This window comes from Dendronephthya gigantea, unplaced genomic scaffold (assembly GCF_004324835.1).
Source record: "Dendronephthya gigantea isolate DGI-Jeju-01 unplaced genomic scaffold, DenGig_1.0 000097F, whole genome shotgun sequence".
NCBI lineage: Eukaryota > Metazoa > Cnidaria > Anthozoa > Malacalcyonacea > Nephtheidae > Dendronephthya > Dendronephthya gigantea.
Genome location: NW_021163107.1, coordinates 136188 through 156946, shown reverse-complemented (window position 1 = coordinate 156946; position 20759 = coordinate 136188). Strand labels below are relative to the sequence as shown.

Genomic DNA, 20759 nt, shown 5'->3' with positions numbered 1-20759 from the left:
CTAAATATGGACCATGGGTTTACTACGAGGATGTTAAGGTGAAGTATATGCGAACTGCGAAGTAACCAATAGTTATTGGGAAAAAAACATGGAGTAAATATTCGAAAACGTTGTTTTCATATAAAATGTGAATGCATTGATAGGCAATTTTTTGTCAGGGACATATTCGGATATTTTATGCCTATTTGCTTTTAAGAAATTTTGTTGTTCCCGGATCTCCCCCCCCGCTTCCTTTGAAGCCGAGGTAGCTAAGGCCCAAGAAATTTTACTTTGTCTTATGCGATTAAATATAGCTACTAAATAAATATTTAGTGGGCGAATTAACTTATTTTTATTATATGCTAAGCGTCACTTCCGGTGAAATGGAGCTTAATGATTGGCTGAGAAGAATTTTCAGCGGTACATTACTTTCCCGTAATGGGTAATGGACCGACGTTATACCGGCGAAACATTACGAGATGAAAAACAGAGAAATTTTCAATGAAAGAGACACAAATAAATGCTCAAGGGAAAATTTATGATTTTGAAATTAATAAGACGTCTCTAGACAGTTTAGGTAAACTAGATGATTCAATATTTTGTTTTCGTTTTTTTCAAATGCGTACCAGGCTATTAATACGAATTCCTGCATCTCTTGTTTGCTTCAAGTGCAAATACATGTCTTATGCCATATGATAAACTTTATATTTAACTCGCTTGCTGGGTCTTTACCGAGAAATATTGGACCTCGATCAAAAAGACTTCGGTCCGATTTTCCTCGGTAAAGACCTCGCGTACTGTTAATAAAAGTTATTAATTTGCCATAAATTATAATGTCGACGTAAATGTACAACTTGCCATTTTTTCAACCCATCCTCGATTATTTTAAATTTCAACGTCTTCTATTCTTTTACTTTAGGTGACAAAAGGTAAGAATTGCAGAAATTTTATTACAAATGATTTGCCAGTTGTAGGAAATTGAAGTCCCCGATACTGAAAATAACATTAACCCCCCCCCCCCCAAATATTTAACGCTGCATCTTACAACCTTAACATTTTAATCAATGTGGTTAAAATTACCGCAAAAACAGAAACCAATCTCAGAGCGACAACAACGTTTGCTCCATGACTACCAGGCGCTTCAAAGGATACCTAGCTTCACTCGACCAATCAGCTTCTAGTATTTCCATGCACTATACCTCATATGATCACTGGACATCACTCTATAAAGAGTGTCTTGAAATACGCCGACGAAAACAAGATCTTAGTAAGGCATCCAAAGCACTGATCATATTTCAATGGCGATATAAAGCTCCTATTTGACGACGATTACAAGCTAATTGAAACGTAGATTTAATAAAACGTTATATTTGGAGTTACTCTTTATTGTATTTCATGACGGTTGGGGAATGATAACGTGTAAAGGGGTACAGAGTCGATCAAATAGGATAAAAGATTCCGCGGGCGGTCGTTACCGTTTTTTCTAATTCTCAGGAATATAACTCCCATTAGAATTCATGTGATCATGCTCTAACCCTTACACAACATCAAAGTAAAACAATTAAGTTTTCCAGATATTGACGAATGCTCGCTTGGGACAGCCAAATGTCACGTGAATGCCACGTGTATCAACACCCTTGGTTCTCATGAATGCAGATGTATGCGTGGATATTCTGGAAATGGAAAAGTGTGTTCAGGTACAACAATGATCTAACCGGTAAATTAAGAAAAAATAATTTTGCAGGGATATTTTTGAGATCCCATATTTCTGGGATGAAAATTTCGGTTGGTGTCCAGCTGTATAGTAAAAATGTTGGCTTAAAGAAGGACGACGACGTCAAATTAAAAAAAAAATAAACCAAAAATGGCAAATACATTATTTATAGGGACCGCGACCGAAAAAACGAAAGCAAAATCCAGGAAAACGAAAACCATCGACTACACTCTGAATGATTTGTACTCTTTTTTGTGCGTCGATTTCTGTGTCGATTCCCTTGACCCCCCCCCCCTAATCAATGTCGTATCTATGCTAAATGCTTGAATTAGTTATGACACATCGCTTAACATTGATTTGTGTGGGAAAGAGAGAGAATTTTGAAATAAATCCCGCAACTGCAAAGTGTAATATGAAACAACAGCGTAAGTGCCGTCAAAGTTTTGATCAGGATTGTTGCTACTTTATTAATAACTCATGGCTTTTCAAATATGCAACCGATGCTCAAAGCCCCCAAGTCCTTTTCTGTCCCCCTCACCCCGTGATGACTTTCTACCGGTGAAGACTAATAAAAAACCTCGCTTCACCGATATGAATGAATTCAAGTCATATAATTATTTTATAGAGACTCAAATGTACAAGATATTTTCTAGCAGAGGTTCCCCAGATTTACATTCCCCATCTCAATTTTGGTCATTTTTTAGTTAATGGAATTGACATTAATGTAGGTGTTCAAAATAAATAACATGATTAGCATCTTTCAGATATAGACGAGTGCTCTCTTGGGAAATACAATTGCAGCGTGAATGCTACGTGTGTCAACACTGTTAGCTCGTATGAATGTCGATGTAAGCGTGAATATTTTGGAAATGGAAAAATGTGTTCAGGTAATCATGATATTGCTTAGCGCACTGCGAGTCACAACATTAGTGCAGTAGAAGATTTTTGCCCTACTTATCTGATATAACAGCAGTATTTTGAAAAATTTTTATTCGATAAATTATTCGAACAATTATATTTCATTTTGTATTTGTCAAGGGATTAAAAATCCAGGTATCCACAATATAGAAGGGTGAACCACGCTGTTAGTTTTAAAAATATATATCCATGGTTACAAATTTTTCAAGGGGTGAATGGAGTTGCGAAAACCTTTTCTGACCTTACCCATTATGTTATCACGCCTCTAAATATCGTCAAATTTTATTATATAATAACTGCAATGAAACACGCAATTTGGTTGGTTAGTGGGCGTGCAGGATGAGATAATCCCGCGGAAAAGTTTACAATGACGCTTCGCGCGGAATTTTTAAAATGTCGAACAATTTTACGCGTGAAGTTTTAAACGATAGACAAGTTAAAGAAATCATGAAACAACGGTTTGACCTAACTACAGAAACTCTGATTAGCTTGTTTAGAATTTCAAACTTCCGCTAACTAAGTAAAAAAATTAACTGTTGTTTCATTATAGTTAAACGGTCAACTCGGGAAAATGTACTGAGATGCAAAAAATCGGAGTTTTTTGATCGTCTAAACGTGAATGATCTTTGAGGTTTCATCATTTGTGAGAGAAGTGGCAACATTATCGCCCTTTACACGAGAAAGACTTACTACCTTACAAGCCGCGAGCGTCTACCTTTCAATCATAGAGCAATACGCGTAAAATATTTTCGCCACTATCTAAGAATTTGATAAATTGTGGAAATATTGTTGCAATATTTAAATTTTGTATTTGTTAAAAAACGGTTACAAGCATTCTACTATAATTATATTAAGTCATCCCCGCTATTAAGATAAAAAATATGTGGGTATGGTACGTAAAAAAGTAATATTTTTGTTCAAATAACCAAGAGTCAAGCAACAAGAGCTACTGCTGACCGAATAAAACAAGACGTTTTTGCAATCAAAAGATTTCTAAAATTCCTTGATTGTTAAATCAGGAACAGGACTAGAAACAAGGGAAGAACCCTTCGAAAAATACCAGACAGGTGCAAGAATTTTTGAAGATTTTGTTTAATGACAAGCACCGATATTTCGGATTTTTTGTAGACAGTTGTAAAACAAAAGTTGTGATTAATATGCTTTCCCCATCAATTATGGTGCATATTTTATACAATATGTGTATTGTTTGAATTATGCGAGTTCGATTGCAAATGTAAAGTACATCAATATACCTTAATTATCTATTAATTTCTAGCAATAAAAATGTTCCACGCTAACTTTACAAGTCTTGGAGAAACTGGTCGTCTTGGTCCTTCATCCCTGGGCTCCTACTATGTGGGGAAAGATAATGACAACATGGTGACTCTCAAGAATGGGATACAGTTCTGGACAGTTCCCTACACTGGAAAATACGAAATCACTGCAGTTGGTGCAGCTGGAGGATATGATAAATACGGCTCAACTGCTCGAGGTCGTGGGGCTTATATGAGAGGTGAATTTACATTTCAGAAAGGAGATGTAATTAAAATATTGGTTGGACAGACAGCTCCAGTGAATTCTGTGAGTGCGTCCTCAGGGGGAGGTGGCGGGTCATTTGTAGCGACGTCGTCAAACACACCACTTATTGTTGCTGGGGGTGGGGGTGGCGTTGAACATCTCAGGAACAGAATGGCAAACTGTGATGCAAATACAAGAACATCTGGAAAAAGAAATCAATGTGAACACTCGTGTGCCATTTGGTCTGGGGGGAAGAATGGGAGTGGCGCATTAGAAGCAGACAATGATTACTCAGGTAATCCCCCATAGACCGAAAACTCGAATAGGTTTTCAATATTTGCGCAATTTCTTTAACCACGTTAATTCTAGTGACAGGTCATTACTAAACAAATATACACACAAGGCATATTTGAAGCGATCACCGAAAACAGTTGTATAGTAAACGCAAGCTGTTCTGCAGGCACGCTTAATTCTTGATTCTATCGCGACACGGATGAATATGGCAACTTATTTGAGCAAATGATGATTAAGTGAATGCTTTCATCGGTTAACCAAAATTGACCTTTTAAATCGTCTTCTAATAACCCTCTTTTTTCCTATACAAACACCAATTTTTTCACTAACGATGAGTGCGCGCGTTCGACTAGAAGACGTCTATCAAGTTTTGATACATCTTGTAAGGTTTAGACGAACAGAATCATTACAAATGGCAAATTTAATTTTTTAAATGAATTTTTGCGTAGCTGAACCCAATTTCTTACGCCCTATACCAACGGCGACTAAGCAATTGTAACTAACAATTTGAGATTAAATATTTTTGTCACTTAAAAGATTTAAAAATATAATATTTGTTGTTAAAGGTGGTGGTGGTGGTGGATTTTACAGAAATGGACGCAGCAGTTCTCAATTTGGTGGTTCCTACGGTTACGGCGGGGAAGGAGGGAGAGGCTTTATTCAGGGGGGTGCAGGAGGACGTGCTCGCACTAATAATGCTGTCGGTGGATTTGGAGGAGGAGGAGGAGCAAATGGACACGGAGGGGGTGCAGGAGGAGGTGGGGGATATTCTGGTGGAGCATCAGGAAATAATGATTATTATTCTTGTGGTGGAGGAGGTGGTTCTTACAACTCAGGAAAGAAGAAAGCAAACGTAGAAGGCGTGAATGAAAACGGAGATGGTTATGTCGAAATAAAACGTGTCGTCTAAAACAGTATCGGTTTTTATTTTGCTATGTTTAGTGATCTTTATCGCGCTTTGGTTGTTGGGAAACAAGACTTATAATAATCTGATGTGTTTTATAAGCAACAATTGTTGCAATAATAAATTAGCCTAAAAAATTAGGTACATGCGTAACTTTACTTTGTTTTATAAATAAAAATGATTTTCTTTCCTTTTCTTTCACCATAAATTGAATGCAATCATTTTCAAGCCGAAGAACTATTCTGAGTGACTGTATTTTGGGGTTTTTATCTACTCGGAATGTTGACATTCAGCAGAATGTTTCTCGCTGTTGGACGAAATGCAGATATTCCACATATTGAGAGATAAATTTAAACCAAAACGTCATGATGAAATATTCAAACACCAGGGTGAGTGACGAACACTACATTACGTCAGATTTCGCAGGTGTAAAGTGATAAATTATAAATCCGAGTAAGAGGAATGATTTTTTTAAATACAACTTTGCTCCCTCTTCATACAGCAGTATAATTGATTTCATTTATTTGGATGTAACCTGATCAATAAATGTTCCTATCATAGTTTTACCATTCCTATCGTTTCCGGGCGTTCCACTGCGTGATGTTTTATTCTACGCCCAGGATTCAGAGTCAACCCATGTTTTTCATTCATGTTTTCATGATGCGAAAGTTGCAAATTGTCATATTTTCAGGTAATATACCGGAAATATTTGAAGCAGTTCGAAGAAGTACTTTTTTTCTCATTTTATAATAAGGCGTTTAAAAGTGAATCTGACCAATGGCTGTTTATTGATTTTTTGATATATTTTATTTACCAGCTTCGTCATAATTATGATAAAGTCACAAGATATAACTACAATTGAGTACAAATACATTACAACATACAATTATTAAACATATACCACACGATAGGATAAACGACACAATACAGTACAATACAATACAATGCAACACAAAAGAAGTAGAATGCGATGTCTGGGACTCCACAACAGTTAAAACCATAATTAGCTACTTGCACTTCAATTATTAACATATAAATGTGGAAACAACTATTTATAACTAATGAAATTATAGGAGCTTATGAAACAAGTCAAGTCCGTATATATGTAAGCAAACGCTTCGGTTCAATTTTGAATTTTTATGCTTTATAAATTACGATGATAAAATTATGGTTAGCAATGTTAGTGATGCACCCACCAAGCCTTAAAGAATGAACCCGCACATGCGCCGTGCTATCTCATGTGATCTCCAAACTCTATGTGCCATGTGATAGAATTTCAGGCAAACTGCAACTTCCAGGTGTGTCTAGTTTGACTTCCCAAATATTCGGTATAAAGATATATTAAAGCCTTCCTAAACTGAACCACGAACGTGACGCACTATTAACAGCGGACACTTAAACAAACTGTTGCATCATGCTACTCCACTAGCCCACTGCGACGATAATTTATTGAAATATAAGCTAGGATTATGTCCAAATGTTTCTTAAATGCCAGCAATGAAAATGCTTTTGTTGACAACAAAATATGTGATTTTGCTGACAAACAAAAATCACTGAAATCAAGATTTACGGCGTGAAGAATATAGAGTTAACCTGATGCGACCTTAAAAGGCGATTCAATATTGAATGCTAGTCTAAATTTTGCGCATATATAAGACGTGTTCAGGCTATATAAAAAAAATCCAAATTCCTCATGTCTCGGTTTCTTCAAAAATACCAAAGGTCGCATTGATTTAGAGACACAGCGAAAGAAATACTCTTAGAAATGCAAACTTTACAACATATATATATATATTCATAAAAGAATTCCGGCAGCTGTGCAAATTGGAAAAAGTTTAAAATAACATTTCGTGCATTAAAGGCCATTTATCCCCTGTAAGCCAATTAATTAAGTCCTTAAGTGGAGGGCTGCTTGGTGAGTTGGCACCCACAGATATCTGTATTCAGGTTAGCTGCATTTCATTTATAGACTAATTGCATTCAGACGTGAGGAAAATAAATGTTTACGGAAGATGAATGTATTTGATGTAATGTTCTTTCCATGGCTCCTGTTCCTTTCAGTTGAGGTCACGCTATCCATCTCGATTTGTTGCAAAGAAATAAGTTCAGATATGAACGAGAAAGAAATTGCTCACACAACGTTATGCTCAACAGAGATCCTGGAGTTGGCGGAATGATGCGAGAAATTAGGAGACGAAGTCCAGAAACAACGTAATGCGTAAAAACACTCTGTCCAGGTTTGTTCTGAATTTGTACGTTGCTTAAATAACGGATAAGGATAACGCTTTCCGAGACCTTGATAACTCTGCATATCACAAAAACTGAATTCAGTAATTATTTTATTATACATTTAAAGAATAGTAAACATAGTATTAACGAATGAAAAACCTTATTTAATAGCAACATCCAAAAATGCAACAATCATTAATAGATAAATACATTCAAATGAATACCGCTTGTTAACCACCGCAGGCTCACTTGCAGAAAACTCAGTTATCTGCTAGCAGATAACTGAATTTTGCGTGATTGCGCGATTTATCTGTCAACTATTAGCCAATCAAATTTCAAATTGCTTTTACCACTATAATGTATAATAATAATGGTTATTCGGTGGTTACCAACCAGCATGATTTTTCTTTATTTACGTCGCACGCACGTAGGCTAGGGATGCCTTGTTTTCATTTTGTCGTGTATTTGTCGTGAACAAGGCATTATCACCTTTGAGAATAGTTCCGTTTGTAAATTTGTCTTCGTTGTCTGTATGCATATCACAAAACACACACGTACCTACACACTGCGATGCATTGCATGATTGCATGTGCCCTGTGACGAAGAGAATTTAATGAAAATGTGAAAGCATTTCATTCATTAGTGATCAACGACAATAACCATCGTCGACCGCCGTTGACATATGAGAAACAGGATCAAGTATTCTATAACATCAACTAAATACAATCAGCCGAACTACTCGCAGAATCCTCGGGAATATTTACAAACTATGTATGCACAAAAAGAGGTTAAAACCAATAAATTAAAGCCTAGTCTACATTAAACCCCAGGAATCGGAGATTCAATCATCTTCAAACTGTCTTGAAAAACACTGCAGGCTTCATTGTTCCCTGATGATTCGAGTTCAACAAGTTCACGAGTTCATGAGACATTAAATCCAAAAACCAAATAAACCGTATAGAGGATGTCCCCCGAAAATTGACGAGAAGAAATGTCCAGTCTATTATTTTTCTCCTGATGATTGTCTCTAGTTTAGTCACAGAATACCTATCAGGGGCCGGTTGTTCGAAAGGTGTTTAGCTTAAACGGTGGCTAAGTTCCGAAATGGAAGACAAAGTTATCTATTTCTTGAACAACTGAACTGAACCATTTCCATGTAAATAGTTTAATTTTCAATGGAAGTGCATATTTAATGCATAAGATGTAGATTCAATCATTCACAAGATGTAAGAGAACAGTTTTAAACTTTGGCTTATCCACCGTTTCAGCAAAGCGCCTTTCGAACAACCGGCCTCAGAAGGAGAACTCCGTTGTTTTTTTTTGCATAAGTGGATTCGTCACTCAGCAAGTACCGTAAATGGAGCCAAGAACAAGAACAACGCTAAGCCAAGAACATCCAGGGCACATGATTCGTCCGCCGGCGAATTAACCGCGAAAAAATTCGAGAACGTCGTTGCTATCTAGCCCCCGGGGCCATTATAGCCCAAACAGAGCAAATGTGCTCGGCGATTAACTTCCCTTGTTTAAGTATTTGATAAGAAACGTTCAGACCAGACGCCAAGAGACGGATTTTCGCTCAGCGATCCAAAAAGTTCGCCAGCAGAGGGATCTTAGCTTGGCTAATTTTGTCCTAGGTAGCCCAAAGGTATTTGTGTTTTAATCTAAAGCGTCCATCCCGTTTAATATCGCGGTCTGTGACGTAAACACCAATTATACAAATAGCAATTGGTGTTTACGTCACAGACCACGATATTAAACTGGATGGACGCTTTAGATTAAAACACAAATACCTTTGGGCTACCTAGGATTTTGTTAGTTTAAGTACGACAAAACGGTCTCACACTATAAAGACAAAGAACTTGGACAAACATTGCTAAGGAGCTACTAGATATTGATGGTGAATGAACAACTGAAGTGTCCTGATTATGCACAATAATTTTTTTTGTTAAAAATTTAATTTTGCATAAATCAATCTCTTTTCCGAGAGTGAACCTTGTTAAAAAACGGTGGAAGAACCTTCGCGATACCTTTTATGTTAAAGTTAAAAGGGGTGATAAAGGAGGAAGTGGAGATGGAGCAAGTAAAAAAAAAGAATGGAAATACAAAAATATTTTAATATTTTTGGAACCATTTGTCGACACTAGAAGGTAAATTACCGCAAATTTGACTGTAGAGTTATTTTTGTACCACCAAGCATTTAATACCAGCCAACAAAATATTTTAACTAAATTTACAGTACGTCTTCAAACATGATTCAAGTAATCACAGAAGACAAAGATTTTAGCGCAGATGATACAGCCATGCTTTATGCAGACAAAGATGAAATGGGTACTGCCTTATTTCCTTTTGAAATAGAGGAAAACGAACACAAAACATCTACTTCACAACCAACCACTCCTATCGGTGTCACCCCAAAATCAGCTGGCAAGGGACGAAAGGCACGGGATGAAGTTTCAGAACAAATTATAAAATATTTGGTTGCAAAAAATAAGAGGCCTGAAACTGGAAAGTCTGAAGAGGAAGTGTTTTCCTTGAGCATTGTTCCTACCTTAAAACGCATGACAGACCAGGTGCTGTATGATATTGAATTTGATGCAACCAAAGTGCAACAAAAATAGTTTCGTGCAGATATTTATGTGTTAATGACCTCCTTTCCAAGCCCATGCTTTGTGGTTCTGTTATCACTTTATAATAAAAAAATGTTGTAAACCTTTTTTTCCAACCTTCGAAATTAAAATATGTTCCATTATCACTGATCAAACAGCTTATTATATGATATACGTAATTTACAGTTTATTAATAATTATTATACACTTAATTTGCAGTGCAATGTTTTTATCATTATAAGTTGTTATGGGCCACTGTTAAATACTACGATTGAATCCTCTCTGCACTGCAGTGTATTCCCATGGAATCTCTCATCGCCCATGCAGAAATACACTTTAAACTTATCCCTAACAGCATATGCATCAGCAGATGCTTTACAGCCCATGTTTGTAAAATTTTGCATGACTTGGTATTCTTGAAGGCCATCTCTTTCATCTTGAAATGATGTGCTTTTACCAGTAGATTTCTGCAAGTTGTTGTGGAGAACACAACATGACAGAACAAGATTTTCACATTGCTCTGGGTGTAAATTAATACGTCTCTAAAAGACACGCCATCGCCGAGCTAATAATCCGAATGCATTTTCTGAGACTCCGCCGACTCTTGAAAGCCTGTAATTAAATATATACGCTTATCAATTGAAAGATTTTGACCAGGATAAGGACGCAAAAGATATGTCTTAAAAGGAAATGCCTCATCTCCATCAATTACATAAGGCATAGGACCTATAAAATATTAATGGTTTTAGCAGATGGGTAATTTGAGTGCAATAGTATTAACAATTTTCAACCTAACAGAGGACAGATCGGGAAAAATGTAACATTAAGTTCCACTTGCAGGAACCAAACCTGTTGCCCTGATTGATCAAGTGAGATGAATTGAAAAGGTTTACTCTATCTTACCTAATAAGGAAGCTCCCGGTAGATCAACAGGAACAGGCAGATCAAGTTGGTTCTTTGATAACCTTTGACCAAGTAGTGAATTGGAAAATATCCCTCCATCGCTATTAGATCCTTAACTTCCAATATCAATTACTGTAAAAATGCAGTCAGTATCAAACTAAAGCCATTTAAACCATAGAAAAGGTTCCTTTGTAGTTAAAGTATAGAGAACCTGAATTGGGTGGAGTTTGAAATGTAATGTGCTTGCCATCTAACGCCCCCATACAATTTAAAAAATTCCATTGACTCTTGCAACTTTCAGCGAAAACCTGCCGTTCACTCTCATTGGGGACTTTCATGCACTGCCATATTTCTGCTACTACACTGCCGACAGTGGATCGATGCACCAACACCATAACTAAGTTCAATAGTTTTTTATGAATCATCCGTTGCAAAAAATCTGGAAAAATATTAATGAATGTAAAATAATTCCATTTTTTTTATTTCCAAATCATGCCATTTTATTTAAACAAGTATTTAAAACAACACCTTATATTACCAACTGTTGTTTTTACCTTAAGCAGATGGCCAATCTCTGCTGAGGACTTATAGAGTTTGGTAACCAACGATATGCAAGAAGTTTGTTTCCGGTGTCATTCTGTAGTACTGGAAAAACCGCGGTTCATCGAGCCGAAGTTCCTGTATGAGACGATGAAATTCTCCAAGTTGTTGCCTTCGTCTCAATATTGGAATTTGAAGAATCCAAACCGTCCGTCTTCGACGCAGATGCCGATGATTCAAAAACTTTGCAAGCTAGGAAGCTAGAGAGGAACTGAAGCGGATCGTAACTGATGCCACCCATCCATTTGAGTAGATATTTCAAAATTTAATTTTTAACAGTTCAGTAGTTTAGTTCCACTCAATATATTATATTGTATCAACTATTTTCTTAGTTGTAAATCAAGTCGGTGGTAGTACAGACATACATACATAAACAATTTATTTAATGACGCATTTCTCGTCACCATTAAATTGATGTTCTTCCTGAGAAGCGTCAAAGGGATAAAACATATTTACAAAAAAAACTTTGAACGGGAGGTGGCGTGGAAGGTCTCCGATAGTAGGTATTGATCAAACTAGGCTTCAAGATGCCTTTTAAGGGAACTTAAAGTAGTTGATAGCTTTGCATCTGTAGAGAGCAAATTTCATGTTACTGCTCCACTATACTTAAATGTTTTTTTAGATATTCGCACTTAGGTTTAGGGATAATCAAATCAGTTTCCCTATTTCGTAATTGATAGTTATTTTGAATACCATTCATTCGAATCGTAGTGGACCAGTGATGAATCATGCTGATTAGTGCAATAATAGTGGAAATTCCCGGAACCGTCCCCTACTGATTTGTGTCGATGACTCTAAAAATTGCTGGTTTCACATAACCAACGAAAATAAACTCTTCAGCGACTTTAGAGGTACTGGCAATAAGTGAAATAGGTCATAAATCTTTCTGGGGGTGTTTTCAATTTTTGTTTTTTGCAGAGGTGAAATACTGGTCATTTTCCATGGTAGGTTCACGTTGCTCTGGGTTGCTTTCGGTCTTGTAGACAAAAGGATCCCTCCTATCCTCCGCATTTAAAGTCTCTAGTGTCCTGAGGCTCTCAACATAAAACGCTCTCAACTTATGAATCTTTCTTGCATCGCGCTCTGTGACGGGTGGTAGCTCTAGTAACGCAATGACATGATGGCCGTCAACTTCGCTGAGATGACCGAATTTGTCGCGCATATATATCACGCTAAGAGCGTTTCTGGTGCGTGGAACAACGGGCTCGTTTGGATGTGAAAATTTCGTGATCGCTGGTTTTTCTGACTATCTACTATCGCACTGAATTGTCCTTCGAACTGACGCAATTCAAAGGGAGCACCGAAGAAAATTCTTGAAGGCAATCGGATTCGGGTCCATTAGACAACATGTCACTATCAAAAAAGGAGTATCATTATTCATTGAATGATGAATCTAGCTCTTTAACAAAGCAATGTAGCCAAAGGCTGTCACTCACTCATCGCAAAAACTAACTCGTAAGCTCGCTGCGAGTAATTTCGTCCAATAACAATGCTTGACAGTTTATTTTGATTCGATGCAAACACTATACCTGAATCGATTTTAGCATAAAAAAGCATGGTATATAGCATTAATTCTTCAACATATTCTGCCAAGTAAAAACGTGCTGAGGACAGAGATAGCTCAAACAACTTAAACAGATGACGTGACCACGTGATATCAAAGTTATGGTTTGATGGCGTTTATTATCGGCAAGCTTTCGGCGAATTTTATAGTTTAGTGTTAACTGAACAATCATACTATGAAACAAGGAATAATAATTCGAAATTTGTTTCCACTTTTAGCAAGAATTGGTAAGAATATGACAACGATTACGGAAGATATTACGGTCTAGATCTGCGCCGGCTGAGTGAGTTCAAGAGAAAGAGATTTCAATATACAACTATATCTTGGTGTGTTAGCACCGACAGGTTTTTTTATTAAGGCTCGCTCCATTTCGTTTAGACCAATTGCATTTAGACAATTGCTTACTCACAAACAGATCCACGTTAAACACTGGCTTAAACTTGCTTGAGTTTGCTATATTTATGCGGAGCGATACCCGAAAGTGAAATAGAATTGATCTAGAATTGACGTTTTGCGCAACGGACATCGCAAGGTTATAGGCTGGGAAACCGAATTGCGAATTTGCTGACTAAACTTAGGCATTTTGGTTTATAGCGGTTGTGGCCGCGGAAAATAACAAAGTTGTTTTTCCCAAACAATATTATAGATAAAAATTATATAAATTTATTTCCAGTAATCAACTTATATAAATTTATATAACTTTACAAATCTTCGAGCAACTGGTTGTCTTGACCTTCATCCCTGGGCATCTATACGTGGGGAAAGACAATGACAACATGGTTATTTTGGTTATATTCATAAACAGGCTATATTTATAGTCGATAACTCATGACCTATATACGTCAAACGAAGAAAGTAGCAATACATTTTGCGTCAAAAGGAAGCACATTCTTTGCTTATTTCGGGTGTTTGGTTTAAAAATAACTACATTTCTTGCGACAACAGAAAGAACCTGTTAATTTTAATGCATGTAAAAAGGCATTGTTCAAACGTGACCTTGAATATTATTAACGCTATTTATACTTCAATATACAAAGTATATTAAATTTCTGCATGGACTCCTTTTCCTCACAAGAATTAGTGCAGCTCATTTAATCACCTGTTTTGTATTTTAATGCATTAATGGACGATTTGCGCCTTAGACGAATTTTTTACTTCGGCTTTTAAAAGGACATTTTCTGAAAGAGCATACTAAAATTAGCAAAAATGCCAAGTTTAGCTTAAAATTGTTTTAAATTACGGAAAATATAGCCATGTGAAGTTGTCGATTTTTGTATACTTTTGTATTACGACCGGAAGTTTGTAACTAAATTAGTTAAACATTTCCGCATGTAAAACAAAAGTATACAAAATTTGCCAACTTCGCATGGCTATATTCTCCGTATTTTACAAGATTTCGCAGCCAACCTTTGCATTTAAACTAATTTAAGTACGCTCTTTTTAGCTGTTGTGATTTATTTTCTTCTTATTACTTCGTTCAAAAGTTAGTCTAAAGCGCAAGTGGTACATTGCTTGCAAAGTTTTAAGAAGCGCAGGGGCGAGCGGGAAAAATACGGGTTGCTGCAGTTTTTCGCACGCAATATTCATACTGACATTTTTTATTGTACTGTATATTGACTACATGCACTAAACCAGGGCTGCCAGATTGCTGAAAAAAGAAGCGAAACATTGTTGTAGTCGGCCATTTGATTTTTTTGTTTAAAACAAAGATAACAACGATGATGCTAATAATATTTGGTTACTCTATTCAGTAATCTGGCAACCTGCACTAAAGACTAGACATGACCTTGAAGAAGATGTATTCAATGTCATCTTAGTTTTGTTTATGACAATGAAGGTCAGGCTAATGTAACAATTGTCCACGTTTTCATGTTTGGACATAATTCTTTTTGAAAATATACGCAAGTTCGCATTGGAACTATATTCTTAGATATTGCAAACATTACAACATATTGAACTACATACAAAAAATATTAAGCTGTACGAAATAAGAAACAAAATGTAAATAACTTGCTTGCATTAAAGCCTTTTCTCACCTGTAAGCCAATTGATTAGGTCTATAATCGGAGGACCGCTTGGTGAGTTAGCACCGACAGGTGTTTATATTAAAGCTCGCTCAATTTCATTTAGACTAATTGCATTCAGACGTGAGGAGATTGAAGGTGAAGATGAAGGTCTTTGATGCAATGTTGTTTCTAGGAATACTGTTCGTTGCAGTTGAGGTATCCATCTCGATTTGTTGCGAAGAAATAATTTCTGATGTGAACAAGAAAGAACTTGCTCACACAACGTTATGCTCAACAGTGATCCCGGAGTTGGCAGAATGTTGCGAGAAAATAGGAAATGAAGTCCAGAAGCAACGTGATGCGTATAAAACTCTCTGCCCAGGTTTGTTCTGAAAATGTATATCTCGTAGACTTGCTTTGCGTCATATTAATTTCATCAGTATTATTCATTGATTAGCTACCGGTGATTTCCCCTTATTTGCGTTCGCGCGTCTAGTGATTTTTTTACTAGAAGCCTAGAAGGTCGTAGAAATAAAAGTAGAAAGTCGTAGAAGGGACGACCAATTTATGTAGTGCAAGTAAAATTTTAGCGAATAGCTAATGATTCTTTGTAATATTAAGGTATGAGGTATTCACGGAGAATTTTCTATATATAGCCATACAAGTATTAGCTTTAAACGTAAAGCCTAGGGTCTTCACCATCGTAAGAAAATCCGGGATCGTTTGTATTATTTTCCGCAAGAGAAAGCGTTTTGCGCATCAGTGATGCCAGACAAATGGAATCCCAGATTCTTTGAGGCTCCATAGCATGGTCTTTTTTTTAGTTTTTTGCGGGGTCGGCATTAAGGGTATAATAAATATCATTTATTTTTAAACTGGATAATCTGGTTATATCTGTCCGAATAAATTCATTTCCAGTAATTAACAAGTTTCATGCGTTTTTAAAACGTTTTTAAATATTTGCCCCGACGCATTAATGGACGACTTGCGCTTTAGACTAATTCTCGATCGAAGTAACTAGAACGAAATAAATCATCACAGCTTGAAAGATCTTACATTAATTAGTGCAATTGCATTTGGCTGCGAAATTTTGTAAAATACGGAAAATATAGCCATGCGAGGTTGGCGAGTTTTGTATACTTTTGTATTACGTGCGGCAGGGCATTTTTTAAGGAATTTTGAAAGAAAAATATGTAATTAACTGGAGCTACACTGCTACAACCATTCGTTTCTACATTTATTTAACAAACGTTGGGTTCCAACGGCAAAAGCGCTACTAAATATCAATAAGGGGAATCATCTATTAAATACAGATGTCTCACGTAATTACATACAGAGGTCTCAGTGACCGTCTCACGTAATTTCTAACTACTCTGTGTACACCTGGCTATATATTTCTTCAAACAAATTTCAAGACTGATATGTTACATCTGATAAATTACCAACCCTTTACAGTGGAAAAAGGGCCCATTCTATCAGGAAATCAAGGTTCACTACTGGTGCAAGCACAGGGCCTACTGGGGTAAATGCAGTAGTTATATAATTAAAAAATGCCTTGACGTGCGGAAATGTGTAACTAAGTTAGTTAAACACTTTTGGCTGTAATACAAAAGTATACTAAATTCTTCAACTTCGCATGGCTATATTTTCCGTAATTTACAACAATTTGCAGCCAAGCTTGGCAGTTGTACTAATTTTAGCAAGCTCTTTCAGAAAATGTCCTTTTTGTCGCCAAGGTAAGAAATTAGTCTAAAGCGCAAGTCGTCCATTTATAGTAATAGATCCGTTCCACGCCAATTTTACAAGTCTTGGAGCAACTGGTCGTCTTGGTCCTTCATCCCTGGGCTCCTACTATGTGGGGAGAGATAATGACAACATGGTGACTCTCAAGAATGGGACACAGTTCTGGACAGTTCCCTACACTGGAACATACGAGATCACTGCAGTTGGTGCAGCTGGAGGTTATGATAAATACGGCTCAATTGCTCGAGGTCGTGGGGCTTATATGAGGGGTGAATTTAACTTTGAGAAAGGAGATGTAATTAAAATATTGGTTGGACAGAAGGCTCCAGTGAATACTGCACTTTCGTCGTCAGGGGGAGGTGGCGGGTCATTTGTAGCGACATCGTCAAACATACCGCTTATTGTTGCTGGGGGTGGGGGTGGTGTTGAAAGTCTCAGGAACAGAATGGCAAACTGTGACGCAAATACAAGAACATCTGGAAGAAGAAATCAATGTGAACACTCGTGTGCCATTTGGTCTGGAGGGAAGAATGGGAGTGGCGCTTTAGAAGCAGACAACAGTTACTCAGGTAATCCCCCATACTCGAATAGGTTTTCAATATTTGCGCAATTTCTTGAACCACGTAAATTCTAGTGACAGGTCATTACTAAACAAATAATTATACACAAAAGGCAGTATCTGAAGCGATCACCGAAAACAGCTATTCAAAATGATGCATACCCTCTGCAAGCACATTAATTTTAATATAATTGTTGATTCTGACAGCTTCTTTAGAGAGTGCCCCATCGCGACATGGATATTCTATCAGCATAATAACTTATTTGAGCAAATGATGATTTAGTGAATGCTTTTCTTGGTTTACCAAAATAGACCTTTTAAATCGTCTTCTAAAAACACTCTTCTTCCCAATACAAACACCAATTTTTTCACTAACGATGAGTGCGCGCGTTTGCCTAGAAGACGTCTATCAAGTTTTGATACATCTTGTGAGGTTTAGACGAACTGATTCATTTCGAATGGCAAATTTTATTTTTTAATTGAATTTTTGCGTAGCTGAACCCAATTTCTTACGCCCTATACCAACGGCGACTAAGCAATTGTAACTAACAATTTGAGATTAAATATTTTTGTAACTTAAAAGATTTAAAAATATAATTTTTTTGTTGTTAAAGGTGGTGGTGGTGGTGGATTTTACAGCAATGGACGCAGCAGTTCTCAATTTGGTGGTTCCTACGGTTACGGTGGGGAAGGAGGGAGAGGATTTATTCAGGGGGGTGCAGGAGGACATGCTCGCACTAATAATGCTGTCGGTGGATTTGGAGGAGGAGGAGGAGCGGATGGAGCCAGAGGAGGTGCAGGAGGAGGTGGGGGATATTCTGGTGGAGCATCAGGAAATAATAATAGTCAATCTTGTGGTGGAGGAGGTGGTTCTTACAACGCTGGAAAGAAGCAAGCAAACGTAGAAGCCGTGAATGAAAACGGAGATGGTTATGTCGAAATAAAACGTGTTGTTTAAAACAGTATCGGCTTTTAATTTGCTATGTTAAGTGATCTTTATTGCGCTTTGGTTGTTGGGAAACAAGACTGATGTATTTTATAAACAAAAATTATGGGAATAATAAATTAGCCTAAAAAATTAGGTACATGCGTAACTTTACTTTGTTTTATAAATAAAAATGATTTTCTTTCCTTTTCTTTCACCATAAATAAATGCAATCATTTTCAAGCCGAAGAACAATTCTGAGCGACTGTATTTTGGGTGGTGGGTTTTTTTATCTACTCGGAATGTTTCTCGCTGTTGGACGAAATGCAGATATTCTACACATTGAGAGATAAATTCAAACCAAAACGTCATGATAAAATATCCAAACACCAGAGAGAGTGACGAACGCGACATTACGTCAGATTTCGGAGGTGTAAAGTGATAAATTATAAATCCGAGTAAGAGGAATGATTTTTTTAAATACAACTTTGCTCCCTCTTCATACAGCAGTATAATTGATTTCATTTATTTGGATGTAACCTGATCAATAAATGTTACTATCATAGTATCACCATTCCTATCGTTTCCGGGCTTTCTTCTGCGTGATGTTTTATTCTACGTCAACCCATGTTTTTCATGAATGTTCTCATGATGCGAAAGTTGCAAATTGTAATATTTTCAGGTCAAAATTTTCTCTATGAGGGAGCTATAATCTTGTTTTTCTTTCTGTAGATATGAAACTATACCGGAAATATTTGAAGCAGTTTGAAGAAGGATGTTTTTTCTTATTTTATAATAATGCGTTTAAAAGTGAATCTGGCCAATGGCTGTTTATTGATTTTTTGATATATTTTATTCACAAGCTTCGTTATATGATAAAGTCACTAGATATAACTACAAATGAATACAAGTACATTACAACACACAATTATTATTTTACGTGTACGGCACGATACGATAAACGACGCGATATGGGACAATACAATGCAACACAAGACAAGTAGAATGGAATGACTGGAGCTCCACAACAGTTAAAACTATAATTACTTGCAGCTCTATTAATTAACATATAAATGTAGAAACAACTATTTATAACTTATTTATAACTAATGAAATTATATATAAGAGCTCAGGAAACAAAGAAATTATTTCAAAGTGCAAGTCAAGTCCGTACATAAGTAGACAAACTATACTGTCTGAATATCCAACAATATTTATAGGCCCATCAATTTGAATTGAAAAATGCTTGATAAATATAAACGAACAAATTAAACGAAATAATGTGGAAAACAAAAGTTATCTTTAAAAAATCCAATACAACATCAAATTACCCAAATCAAATTAATATACGATAAGAGCAAAGCTGTGGAAAACGATATCGAATTCATATATTTAGTGAAATAGCAATAAATAGCAAATGAATAAAGATAGCACAATTTCACACAATCCAAACTTACAAACACTGATATTTTAAATGTAAACTTTATCTGCAAAAAACGTTTTCCACACGCTTGCTACTGTAAATATTCGAAATCAGAAAAATGATATGTCACCGCTACAAAGGTTGTTAATATTATGGGAAATTTATTTGCTTACGTATGATTATAGCGTTAATTGCACGACCTCATTTTTTCTATTATTCATTAATTATATATTTTCTGGACACATGCAGAAGATACATAATTAAATTCATAATTTCTATCTGATTGTTTGTTATAATTAACATTGCACTTTACTTCAGGATTTCCGTTGACTTGGAAGTAACAACAGTCAGCATCAACTAAAGCTATTAGAACAATAGAAAAAGTTCCTTTGTAGTTAAAGTATAGAGAACCTAAATTGGGTGGAGCTTGAAATGTAATGTGCTTGCCATCTGACGCCCCCACACAATTTGGAGCCAAGACTTGCCATTCACTCTGATTGGGGACTTTCATGCCCTGATTTACCAGGCATGTCCAAGTTGCTTGAAATGCTTCTGCTACAAAACTGCCAACAGTGAATGCACCAACACGATAACCAAATCAAGCAGTTTTATATGAATCATCTGTTGCGAAAAATCTGGGAAAATGTTAATCAATCTAACACAATTCCATTTTTTTAATCCCACATCAGCTAGGCCATTTTTTTAAACAAGTATTTAAAACGACACCTTTGCTCGGAGTGAAAGCTGTTATTTTCATTTATAATATAAGTATGATATAACGAGCAATTTGATTGGCTACCGCGCGTGCATTGTGAGGCCATAATGCACGCTTCTGGCTTTTGAAGTTTTTGTTGCTAAGCAACATGTTAAATAA

At 36.4% G+C, this 20759-nt stretch overlaps 2 protein-coding genes across 2 annotated transcripts; both read left to right on the top strand.

The window, feature by feature from the left end:
- Positions 1 to 1448: 1448 nt before the first annotated feature.
- LOC114534126 (keratin, type I cytoskeletal 9-like) lies at positions 1449 to 5391 on the top strand. Its single transcript, XM_028555674.1, has 4 exons — positions 1449 to 1676; positions 2458 to 2580; positions 3888 to 4424; positions 4990 to 5391. The coding sequence occupies exons 1-4, from the start codon at positions 1640 to 1642 to the stop codon at positions 5331 to 5333; spliced, it is 1041 nt and encodes a 346-aa protein (XP_028411475.1). The 5' UTR covers positions 1449 to 1639; the 3' UTR covers positions 5334 to 5391.
- Positions 5392 to 15381: 9990 nt separating this feature from the next.
- LOC114534144 (loricrin-like) lies at positions 15382 to 18622 on the top strand. Its single transcript, XM_028555697.1, has 3 exons — positions 15382 to 15617; positions 17011 to 17547; positions 18152 to 18622. Exons 1-3 carry the CDS (start codon positions 15398 to 15400, stop codon positions 18493 to 18495), a joined length of 1101 nt encoding a protein of 366 aa, XP_028411498.1. The 5' UTR covers positions 15382 to 15397; the 3' UTR covers positions 18496 to 18622.
- The last annotated feature ends 2137 nt before the right edge of the window (positions 18623 to 20759 follow it).